The sequence below is a fragment of the Tarenaya hassleriana genome, unplaced genomic scaffold, assembly GCF_000463585.1.
Source record: "Tarenaya hassleriana unplaced genomic scaffold, ASM46358v1 Cleome9, whole genome shotgun sequence".
Classification (NCBI taxonomy): domain Eukaryota; kingdom Viridiplantae; phylum Streptophyta; class Magnoliopsida; order Brassicales; family Cleomaceae; genus Tarenaya; species Tarenaya hassleriana.
The window spans coordinates 1,426,451-1,437,356 of NW_010971389.1; the positions used below are offsets into that span (position 1 = coordinate 1,426,451).

The following is a 10,906-nucleotide window of genomic DNA, read 5'->3' on the forward strand; positions in this document are numbered from 1 at the left end:
TTTTTTTTTTAGTTTTGGATATTCATATATCCAAATCGTTCAAAGTAGAGTAAAAACCCAAAATCAAACGAGGTGCTATGACAAAAAGAAGTCAAATCTAAAAACTCTAAGATCAAGCGAGGTGCTATGACAAAAAGAGTTAAAGGTAGAACTTCAAAGTCAAGCGAAGTGATTTGAAAATGGGTAATACTCTCTAAAAGAACTAAATTTGGTGTTTATGAATTTTTCAAAAGACAATGAAAATATCTATGGGTTTTTATCGCATTATCTTTTCAAGATTGATTTTTGCATTCTTTCAAAATCAATCTTGAGGGGAATGTTGAAATAGGAAAATAAATATGTGATTGAAGGAAATATTGATTTTAAGATATGATTAGAAATAATAATGGACATAATATTATATCAAATATTGTGTATCGATCTTATTTATTTCTATTTCCTTTTTATTTGTCTCATAGTTTTCCTATAAATATGTGAGTCATTTTCATTGTAATTCAACAACAAGAAGAAGAGATGTAGCAATAAAAGTAATTCCGTTCGTTTCTATTTGTCTTATTTTATTTCCGCATTTTATTTTTCTACACTTTGGTTATTGTGACGATGGTATGGTACAATCAATTGTTCATTCTTTGACCGTTTTGATGGTCACTAGCTATAGTTGTTGCAAGCTAATTCGAATTAAATCAGATAAAAAAATATAAATCGAATCTTAAAATGATGAAAACAAAAACTTAGAGAAATATTACAAAATTAAATTAAAATATAGATAAATATCAGAAAAAGCCATCGTAACAAAATTTTAAAAAACCTATAATTTTTACATTTATCTCTACATATCCTTCAAAATGGTAAATATTGGAGGTGAACACTTCGGTATTCGGTTCAAAAATAGTTCGGTTCCGGTTCGATTATTTCGATTTTATAAAAATATTTATCATTCGTTTATTATATCATATTCGGTTCAGTTCGATTTTGATTCAGTTCGATTCCGATTTTTTTTTAAAACATTTAGATTAAAAAAAATCGGTTTTTCGGATTTTTTTAAAATTCGGTTCGATTTGGTTTCAAAAAATTTCGTTTTCTAAAAATTTACCGTAAACGATTCAATTTAAAAAATACTATATTTTTTGGTTCATTAAGGTTTGATTTCGAAAAAAATGTGACAAAACGTCCAATGCCATATAAGATGGAATGCACTTGCCTATTGATTCAGAAAAATTATTGCGTGGTAGTAGATATATCTTTTCTAGATTGGTTAACTCAAAATCAACAAATGGTAAGAAATGTAATTTTCAAAACTATACTACCGAATTAGTAAACGCTCAAAACTTCAGGGGCATTACCAGAACAAACTTTAAGCACGCTCAAAACGGTGCGTTTTGCTCCCTGGGTTTCCTTCGGCCAAAACTCTTTCTCTTCCATTCCCTCGCCAAACTAAAACCCTAACTGACGTTTTCAGTCTGAGCTCCGGAGATGCCAGGCATGTCGCCGGAATCCGGCACCGGAGTCAGCAGTGTTGGCGGTGACTTGGTGCCGTTTGCGGCAGAGACGCAAGCTCCGGCTGTGTATCCTCTCTGTCACGGCCTCAAGTCTCCGGTTCATCGGCTCTCCATCTCGTGGGGATGCGGCAACAACCTGCGCGTCACAGTTTTGCGGCGGCCTAAATCGTGCGATGAAGACGGGGAAGCTGGTGGGGAGGTGCTGAACGTGAGGCTTGGCGGCGGAGATGATGAGATCGGGGAGGCGCAGTGGCGGAGGATCGCTTATGGTTCGGTTTCTCCGTTTGCGCTTCTGCAGAGTAGGAAGAACGCGTTTTCCAGTTTGTCGAAGATGAATATTAGTCCCTCTCAGTACCAAAATGGGTGGTGAGGAATCTCGAATTTTCTGTTCTGTTGCTGTTTTTCAGTGTTGTATATGTATGGCTGCTGAGAAAGTCTCTGGAAAATGCTGAAAAACACAAAAACGGGAAGATGGTTTTTGATTTTCTAAGGTTTTCATTTCACTGGAAGATAAGTTTCTGGGGAAAAGTTGAAACTTGAGTAAGCTGCGGTTAGAATTTTCGCTTTCAGTGAACTCCATTGTGTATCTCTTTTGTTAGGACAATATCAGATTTTGGCCGTTCAAAGTTGAACCGGTTTTGCCACTTCTCGACGTGTCCACACCTGGATGATGATATTAATATTTTTGGATGATTAGAGGCTGATCAGATTCAACGCTGGTTTATTTGTTCACCATTGATATATGGCAAATCCAAAGACTACAACTGATGTTTAGATATCTCAGGTGCATTTTGGGGGTATGTGTTATTTAATGATCATGATACATGGTTATCAGGTGGGAATACGTAATGGAGTATAGCAAGGACATTAAATCGCTCCTTTGTAGTTCAAAATCTTCGGGAGCGCCTTTGATTGAAGACCCTAAAGCAGTTGTTAAGGTTATTTTCTTTTTCCCAGTTCTTCCCTTTGCAGTAGTGATTAGCTCTATTGAGCTCTAATCAAATGTGCTTTCTATTTCATCTTAATTTTGTTTCTTGCTTGTATGGATTTTAGGTTACAAGTTTTCTTAACGGATTTTGTCTTAAATATATACGTAGACTGCCGAGCAACCGACTTCTTTGAAGGCTGCATGGGAGCTGATGGAAATATTTTATGCAGACAAACCGTCTCTATCTTGGCTGCCAGAACAGCTTGTTGACTGGCTTGCTGTAAATAGTTTTGTCCAACGGTCAATCTAATTTAAGCTTGCACATTCTAGAAATCCTTACTGATGATTTTATTTTGTTGCAGGATTATGATATCCTCTTTTCATCTTCACATCCAACTATTTACTCGAAGCTTGTGGATTTCCAGAATGAACTTGTTGGCCTACAGGTTAGATAATTTTTCAGTTCTGTTTCTTAAGGTGTGCATGAGTATAGAACCTTTTGCAGTGGTTGTAACGTGTACGGTACCTGCTGTTTCAGTTTGTTCAGCTATTAAGTGATTAAAGAACTGAGTTTTATTGTTTGTTGAATTTATGTGTTTCTCTGCAGGTCGTAGAGGATGATCCAAGATATTGGGAAGTGATGTCTTCTGCTCTGTCCGTTGGTTGGTTAGAGATAGTGGTTCGTATTTATCGGAATAATGGTTTCTGCTTAATTTGATTTTGAAAAAGGTAATGATGTGAAATCTGGTACCTGTACTTCTTATTTTCAGGTGAAGTTATTGCACTTGCATGGTTCTTATCAACTAGATCAGCTAGGAAATCGTGAGGTTGGTAAGACAAAAAGTTTATTCGCTTTTGAGAATGATGCCATATTGAATACATTCAGCTTCCTAATAATGTTATATGTATGAGGATTCTGAATCATCCATCATGTGTTACTAACTTTATGAAATAGATAGAAAATGGTCTGGTTGAGGCTATAGCTGTGCTTATTTCAAAAATGCCACGGATGCGTCCACAACAAGAAGCTGGGAAGTTTGGTGAATGCTTCCCAGCAAAGCCTGACTTTATGAAGGTAGTTTTGAGTTTGAAAGATGCACTGTTATTTCTTTCTTAGCGTCTTTTAGGTCGTGGCTTATTTTTTTACTCTTTTGGCAGACTCGGGAAAAATGGCATGCTCAGATTACTAAGCTGGAGTGCAGTGCCTTTTGGGTTCAATGTGCTCACCATCAGACCCGGGAGGGCTTGAGAAATATGTTGAAAGTCATGATGGGAAACACCGATTGCCTCTCAGCTGCTACAAGTAATTGGATGGAGCTTTTTGTTTCGCACTTTCTATATGTCAGGCCCTTCACGACGGTAAAATGCTCTACTCCTTGAATTTATTGTTGGATACTATCCTTGTCGGGCAGTTAACTGGAAACTGGTGCAGCTTTTTAATCACATTTCTTGATCCAGGGATTAGATAGCATGCACAGCCTTGCTCAGAAGTGCATTCAGTTGAAACCATTCAATGGTTCCCATAAGTTGATGAGACTACTTATTGGAATTCTTGGAGAAAATGCCGAGGTAAGAAATGCATCTTAGACTTAGTCAACATGTATTACCCTACATAATTGAATACCTTTCTCGGCTTTTTGTCAACCTCTAATCCTGTATAGAATCACAATCATTGCAGGTTGTACTAGCGGAATGTTCCAAAGGATTTGGTTCCTGGTTGGCCATTGTTTGATTCCATTTGTGTTCTATGGGTATGCTATAGGTTCTGTACTGACAGGGACTGTTCTTTCCGTATTTGGTTGTAGGATGGTTGCCCATGCCATGGAATTGTTGACAGCTGGAAACGATGAAGGAGAAATTTTCCTACACGAGGAGCAACGTAATCTGGGAGGAATTACCATAGAAGAGCTTAATAGACTTGTTTATGCTCAAGTTCTTTCTTCACATGCCTTGACTTGGCAGGTCTGAGCAAGCAAATTTTACTACAATTGCAATCTGACCGATACCGTTCACGTGTATATATACACTTCTGGTTATATTAAGTACGTCCTTTTGAGTATTGAATTTTGCAGATAGCTCCAGTTTACTTGGCATCATGTGAAAAACAGGGATTGGGATTATTAGAAATGTTGTTCTACAGGCAGCACGTTCAACTCGATCAGTTACTTATTAAGGTTTTACATTTGTTTGGTTTTGTCTGTACATCACATTTTGCTTTTGCTTAATATTCCAGGATTTTTTCAGAGGCCTTTAATCTTGCAGTTATGTTTGCTATGATGCAGAGTCTAGAGATTTGCCGTCTATATGAACTCAACAATGTTGGAGCCAAACTTATGAAGGTAGAGATATGTCTAGTGATTGCAGCTACAATTTCTTTTATCTCTCTTCTCGCAGAATTCAATTGTCAATGACAGTGATAGGGCCCGATTTTCTTAAAACGATCTTGTTCTTAAGAGAGTTAACGTGTTCAGATTGCTGGAGTGCATCACTGGAAACACGGTAAGAAAGGTTCGGGGATTTTCTGGCTCCAACAAGCAGGAGATGAGCATCGTCTCAACAGGATTTCTCAGCAGCTTTTTGATTCTGTGGGGAAGTCACTTTCCGATGAAAGTCTTGAGGTACTGTTCTCTCAGCCATAAGCAACAAAATCTGAGTTTCCACAAGTCGTATTTCCTTTTCTTTTTTTTTTTTTATGTTATCGTCTTGGGTATCAGTTCGCTTTGTGAATAGCTGAACTTTTCAAACATGCAGCAATGGGAAGGCCTGGTTGAGTTGTTGGGTTCTGAATCACAAATTGCTGGCGGTCTTGACTTTTTACACAAGTATCTGTTTCTTTTCACCGACCCCTAATATATCTCTCCGATTTCCGTAATAATTTGGATCTGTATAAATTTTCGGTTTTTCATTATTTCCCCGACTTTCCGTGCTTTTTACAGGTACAGGGATTTCAAGAGATCACTGAGGCTGGTCCAAGATGAAAAAAATACAAATGCTGCCCGGGAAGCAGTGGAGTTACTTGTATCGGTGTGTATCTTCACTTGCTTTCGAAAACCTGTAGAAACTTTCCATTGTTGCGAAAAAACGAGCATTCAAATCATTCGAGTTGTAAATTCTTGCAGCTTATGAAGAACCCGACTACGCCCCCACACTTTTGGTTGCCTCTTCTGCATGATTCGGTAAGCTTTTTCTTTCCTTCCAAAGAACAAAACCTCCTTCTTAGATTCCCCAGAAAAAAAACGGACCATTACATTACCCATTGCCTTAATCTTGAAATCTGTGTTTCCGAAAAACGAACAGTTGAAGCTTCTGAACTGGTCGGACTGCCCTCTGCTCAACGTCTCTCAGACCAACCTGTTGTTGAACAAACTACAAGAACTATCAATGGTAAGGCTACGACCTGGTGGTGGCTTCACCGAACCTGACTTGCCTCCTCAAGCTGTTGGTTCGGTCAGGCTCGCTCTTGCTACCAATCTTGGTCGTGCCATTCTGGACGAATGTTGAACCGAAAACTCATCATCTATAACCCGAAACCGAAACTGGTAACGTCTTTTGATCCCCGGGTTCTGGATTTTTCTTCGATCGGAAACTCAATCGAAATGTCAGGTTTGTCTGTATGATATTTGTTCTTCTGTCTGAATCCAAACTCTGTTTTGTGTTTTAGGTTGGTTCAGAACTAATCGGAGGAACATTTGTTGTGAAACCCATTCGTTGTATACCCAAAGAAAGAGCCAAACTGTTGAAGAGAGATTACTAGAAAATCAACAAGCATATCAAGCTTTGAAAAGAACAACGAACAAGTGATTTATCCTTGTATTCTCCAAACAAATAACAAATCATATAAAAGAATATATAATAGCACCTCTATATAATATGTATATATGATGAGCCTCAAAAGAACAACTCTTGCTTTCTATACAGATCAAAGATGATGCTTCTCTCTGACTTCTGTCCCTTCAGGACACAGAATCCGACCAAACACGCCAATGCAGTAAAACCCAACATCTTCTTCAGTGACTGTAGATTAGAGATGGCGCCATGACTAGAGTTTCTTGGGAAGACTGTACGTCTTCTTGAGGAACTTCGTGGCAGATTCATCGTTGCGGTAACATAAAACGCGTAAGAGAGTGTTTGGTTCGGTTGGGTTCCACTGACCTGAAGTCGGAGGCAGAGGGAGCCTTGACTTTGCCGACGAGCCGTAAGTCTCCGTTGTCACGCTCTTGAATCTCTCCACCAGACTCTCTGTGTCCGTCCTGAACAGGGGAAGCACATTTCTGGCCGTGACCGAGAACTTGTCAATGAGGTCGGATGGTAGACCGTCTCCGTTCGCCCAGAACAAGTCTTTCAGAGACTTGAAATCTTCCTCTATGAATTCAGAGTCTTGTCGGGTGAAAGCCCTCGAGGGTCCTCCCGCGAGAAGAACCAGTAAGAACCCGTCAAATGATGCCCTCATGATGTCCGTTATGATGCGCGTCCTGACCCTTTCGTGTACGGTGTCGGCTATAACTGTCAAGTTCTGCTCTAGCTCCTTGATGAAAGGCTCGATTCTCGAAGACGATGGGTCTCCGATGTATAAACCGTCCCATAAGGCATGGCTTAGGTCGTGAAACACGACTTTGTAAGCCAAAGCCTCGGAGAGATGTTGCACACCTTCGATGCAGGCGGCCGGTGTGAGCTCAAACTTCTTTCCCAACCCGTTTGAGAAGTCGTCTTTGTGAGCTGATTCGCAGTTTCTCAAATGAGTGATCACTCTCTTCTCCAAAACATCGAGCTCGCTTCGGATTTTGTGCAAGCTGTTGATCCTAACACAAATCTGGGTGGCCCCATAGGATTTCTCTGCACTCACCGTTGCGATCTGCGAATTTCTCTTATGAGATGGAGGTGATTTGTCCTTTTTCTTAAAGAACTTCGATCCTGTTGTACATCGGGTCAGAGCAGGCATCGTGGGCATGTATGTATTCCGAGAACCTACGCATCAGAAGAAGGATTTCAAAATATAAACCGAGGTCTCTTCCTGCAGTATATAAGCAGAAGATATCACCAGATCACACGTGAACTTACCGCAACCAGATTTCGCTTTCGTGACATAATACTGAAGATATTTGTCTAGACCAACGATCAAATCGGGTAATACGGTCGGGTGCATGGGTATGGGAAGCTGGAAAAACGCATCCAGGGTTTCATCGGTGATCCTCAGTACCTCACCAGCAGATGGTGCATATCCTTGGTTCTCTGTTGGATTCCAGACCTGTATAATTTAAAAAAAATGTTGACTCAGTCCGGGCTTCTGGCCAAGATCAATCCCCTGATGAGTGCGAAATCTTTCATGATTTTGTTTCGAAGAGATTGGAGGACATGTCAGGACCGGAACTGAAGCAATACACATTCAAACTAGGACATTCTCTTCAGCTAAATGACATATTGTAGTACTGAAGCTTCGGATAAACAGTTACCAAACCGACTCGTTAGTTCAGAAAAAGAAGAATGGACTAACCTCCTGCTGCAAATTCCTGTCAACCCATTCCTTCAGTCTGTCTATTCTCACCTTGATCCAGTCCTTAACCAAATTGGCAATAGCAGCCTCAGCTTCATAGGGCGGCATCTCACGAATAATTGCTTTGCCGCCATCATCACTGTCAACAGAATCCTCAACTGCAATTTGAACGAGATCCTTCTCCAGCTTATCTGCAGCTCTTAGTATTTGGACAGCATCAGGTGTCAAATCAGATATACCGGATATGAACTGTTTTATCTCGTTTCCATAACAAACATGGAGGGTGGCCACGGCCACACCAGCGGCAAAAGGATGCCATCTCTTCAGTATTGGACTGAACACCCGTTTTTCATGAATTGCAAGCTCGCCAATGTCTTTAGCAAGGATAGCAAGAACAGGAAGAGGATTATGCTGGCCTTTGGATGCTCTCCTGCTGGAGTCTGCTTTCTCCATTCTCTACAGATAAATTACAAAAAGATCGTAAAATAATTTCAATAAGAAATAAAAAGGGGAAACATATTACTTTTTTCCACAATGCCAACCCAATTACTTGCCTGAGCAAATGCAGTTCGTAGTGACGACCTGATGTATGTCTCAATCCTGGTACGAGTTACATCAACTTCTCCTTTCCTCCTCCTACGGTACTCGTTAGAAATATCTTCAACTAATACCTTTGCAGCTGAAATACCCAGAGAAAGGATGCCCTCCATTGTATAAATGTTACCACTGTCAAATGTGTCATGGTATGCAAGAAGCCTTTTCTCTGCCCAACCCAGTATTGCACTCAATGTAGTACTTAGAACTCGAGAGTATTCGGGATCCTTTGTTGTCTTTGCATCTTTTGCTACTTCAGATAGCTGAGACTCACAAGCATAAAGCAGGTCCATTTCAACTTGGCCGGTAGTAACGAACCGGCTAAACAAAACCCATGTAAAGCAAAGGTTATGAAGCATCTGGTTCATTCCGAGAATCACCCATGTCTTCTTTATGTTTTCCATAAGTTCATCAACTTCCTCAATCATTGATGTTTCATCATTAGAATCAAAGCATGCTTCTAAAAGCATTTCATATAGCCTGAGATTGAACGGAGAGCCATCAGCCCAGTGGCAGGACTCAGAGAAAGACCCATCAGATCTCATGGCAAGAGACATGACAGATGATCGAAGCACTTGCATTTGTTCATTGTTCCGTCCAGTCTCCATAGGCCTGTCTAAAGCCCCGTGAATTATCTGCCGCAGTCGCTGAGAAGAAGTGTTAGCCTTATCGAGGGGCACACGAGGATGCAAGAGAAGACCTGCTTCGAGAACCTTCAACGATCTCTTCTGCCATGCATCATATTCTTGCTGATCCGTAAAATCAGAAAATTTCAACTGCTGTAACAGTTCCATGGGAAGAACCACTGACTCCACCTTCCTTCCAACCTGAAAAAACACATTACCCGTACTATACCCATAAACACTGCACCGACAAAATCTCAAGCTAATATACAAACACCGATATAGAAATAAGCATCACATGGCTTGACAGCAATGAAAAGAAAACAAAAATCAAGCTACAGGTAATAGATGATATCAAGGAAACCCATTTCTGAGAATTCGAATGAGAGAGAGATTTTTGAACCAAAGATATAGATCTGAGAAGAACTGCTATTGAAGTTAGCCTGTTGAATTTTGAAACAACAGAGTTGAAATCATCCCAAGTTTTCCTAATCAAGGATGAATTAATTGCCCTACCAAATCGAATTGTTATTTATTGACTGCCAAATATATCACCAAATCATGAAATGGATGTCAAGTCGTACGAATTTAAGCTCAGATTGTATTTTGAGCACAATTGGCACTATCCAGGAAGAGATCGGCTAAAGGAAGTTAAATTTGAACAGAGTCAAAACCCAAAATGAGCTTCACCGAATCCCACAGATCCAGCCACTGGCATATACATACACCGCAAGAACGAAATTCAACACTGGAAATTGAGCTAACCTGACTTGCAGCGATCCTCAGAAGAGCCCGGCGCACGCGCGAATCGACGTTCTCCGACACCCGCATTTGGATCCGCATGAGCTCGCCGACAGTTGCCGGGCGCTTCCCCTTGGAACCGGAACCAAAACCCGATCCGGAACCAGGACTATTCTTAGATCCAGGCGAGAGAGAAGAAGACGACTTCAACCCAAGCGCCTTCTTCATCTTGCTCGCGGCGGCTGACGTCAGCGACCGCTGGAGATTCGGGGATGTGCCACTCGGCGAGTCGGGATTGGCGGTGACGGAAGCGGCGGCGGATGACAGAGGCTTGCCAGAGGAGGTGCGGCATGCGGCAACGAAGATCTCGTAGGCGGTGAGGCGGAGATCGGAATCCGATAGCTGGGCGGCGAGCTGGCCGAGCGGAGACGGAGGCAGATCGGAGGCCATCGACGGTGATCGGGAAGTCTCCGGCGGCGGAGTGGTCTCTCTCTTGGACTGGCCCAGAGATAATTCTCTGAAGAGGTGAGCCATTGTGTGTGTGTGTGTGTGAGAGAGAGAGAGAGAGAGAGAGAGAGAGAGAGAGAGAAAGAGGACGAGCAAGACGAACTATAAGAACACTGACGAAAATGAGGAGAGCAGTGGCATTCTGGTAATTTCGTTTCGTTTGAATTACAATACTTCATATATATATATTATTTATTTATTGCATGCGTTTAGTTGAATAAAGCCAACGAAAAACCCCGACTTTTTTTTTCTTTCGAGATAGCCCCAAAACTTTTTCATGTTACGAATTCAATAGCTGAATTTTTAAAGCGTCTAGAATATACCAATTTTAATCCCGATAATATTTTGGTAAAAGCGGAGCAGAAATATTATTTGAATTAAAGTCATAATATTTTTCTATCTATTTGGATCGTATATGGTAAAAAAAAATTCCTACAAAATGACATAAAAAATTCTCTACATTGTCAATTTATCAATTCAATAATGAATACAATCTAATGGGAGAACTTAATCCATTGACATA

At 40.7% G+C, this 10,906-nt stretch overlaps 2 protein-coding genes across 3 annotated transcripts; one reads left to right on the forward strand and one right to left on the reverse strand.

The window, feature by feature from the left end:
* The first annotated feature begins 1,404 nt into the window (after positions 1-1,404).
* On the forward strand, positions 1,405-6,304 carry LOC104803757 (nuclear pore complex protein NUP85). 2 transcript variants are annotated; one of them, XM_010527803.1, is made up of 19 exons: positions 1,405-1,865; positions 2,335-2,437; positions 2,597-2,707; positions 2,790-2,873; positions 3,035-3,106; positions 3,198-3,254; positions 3,383-3,502; positions 3,586-3,786; positions 3,886-3,996; positions 4,106-4,143; positions 4,233-4,389; positions 4,500-4,601; positions 4,710-4,766; positions 4,899-5,045; positions 5,179-5,249; positions 5,364-5,451; positions 5,547-5,603; positions 5,725-5,966; positions 6,089-6,304. In XM_010527803.1, exons 1-18 carry the CDS (start codon positions 1,474-1,476, stop codon positions 5,926-5,928), a joined length of 2,172 nt encoding a protein of 723 aa, XP_010526105.1. In that variant the 5' UTR covers positions 1,405-1,473; the 3' UTR covers positions 5,929-5,966; positions 6,089-6,304. The 2 variants fall into 2 exon arrangements, with proteins under 2 accessions (XP_010526105.1, XP_010526106.1); XM_010527804.2 differs by having other exon boundaries at positions 1,474-1,865; positions 3,198-3,258; positions 3,387-3,502.
* Positions 6,179-10,462, reverse strand: LOC104803756. The gene is made up of 5 exons (XM_010527802.2): positions 9,901-10,462; positions 8,473-9,339; positions 7,919-8,374; positions 7,486-7,672; positions 6,179-7,392 (listed from the first exon to the last, which is right to left on the reverse strand). The coding sequence occupies exons 1-5, from the start codon at positions 10,408-10,410 to the stop codon at positions 6,467-6,469; spliced, it is 2,946 nt and encodes a 981-aa protein (XP_010526104.1). The 5' UTR covers positions 10,411-10,462; the 3' UTR covers positions 6,179-6,466.
* Between the last annotated feature and the right edge of the window lie 444 nt (positions 10,463-10,906).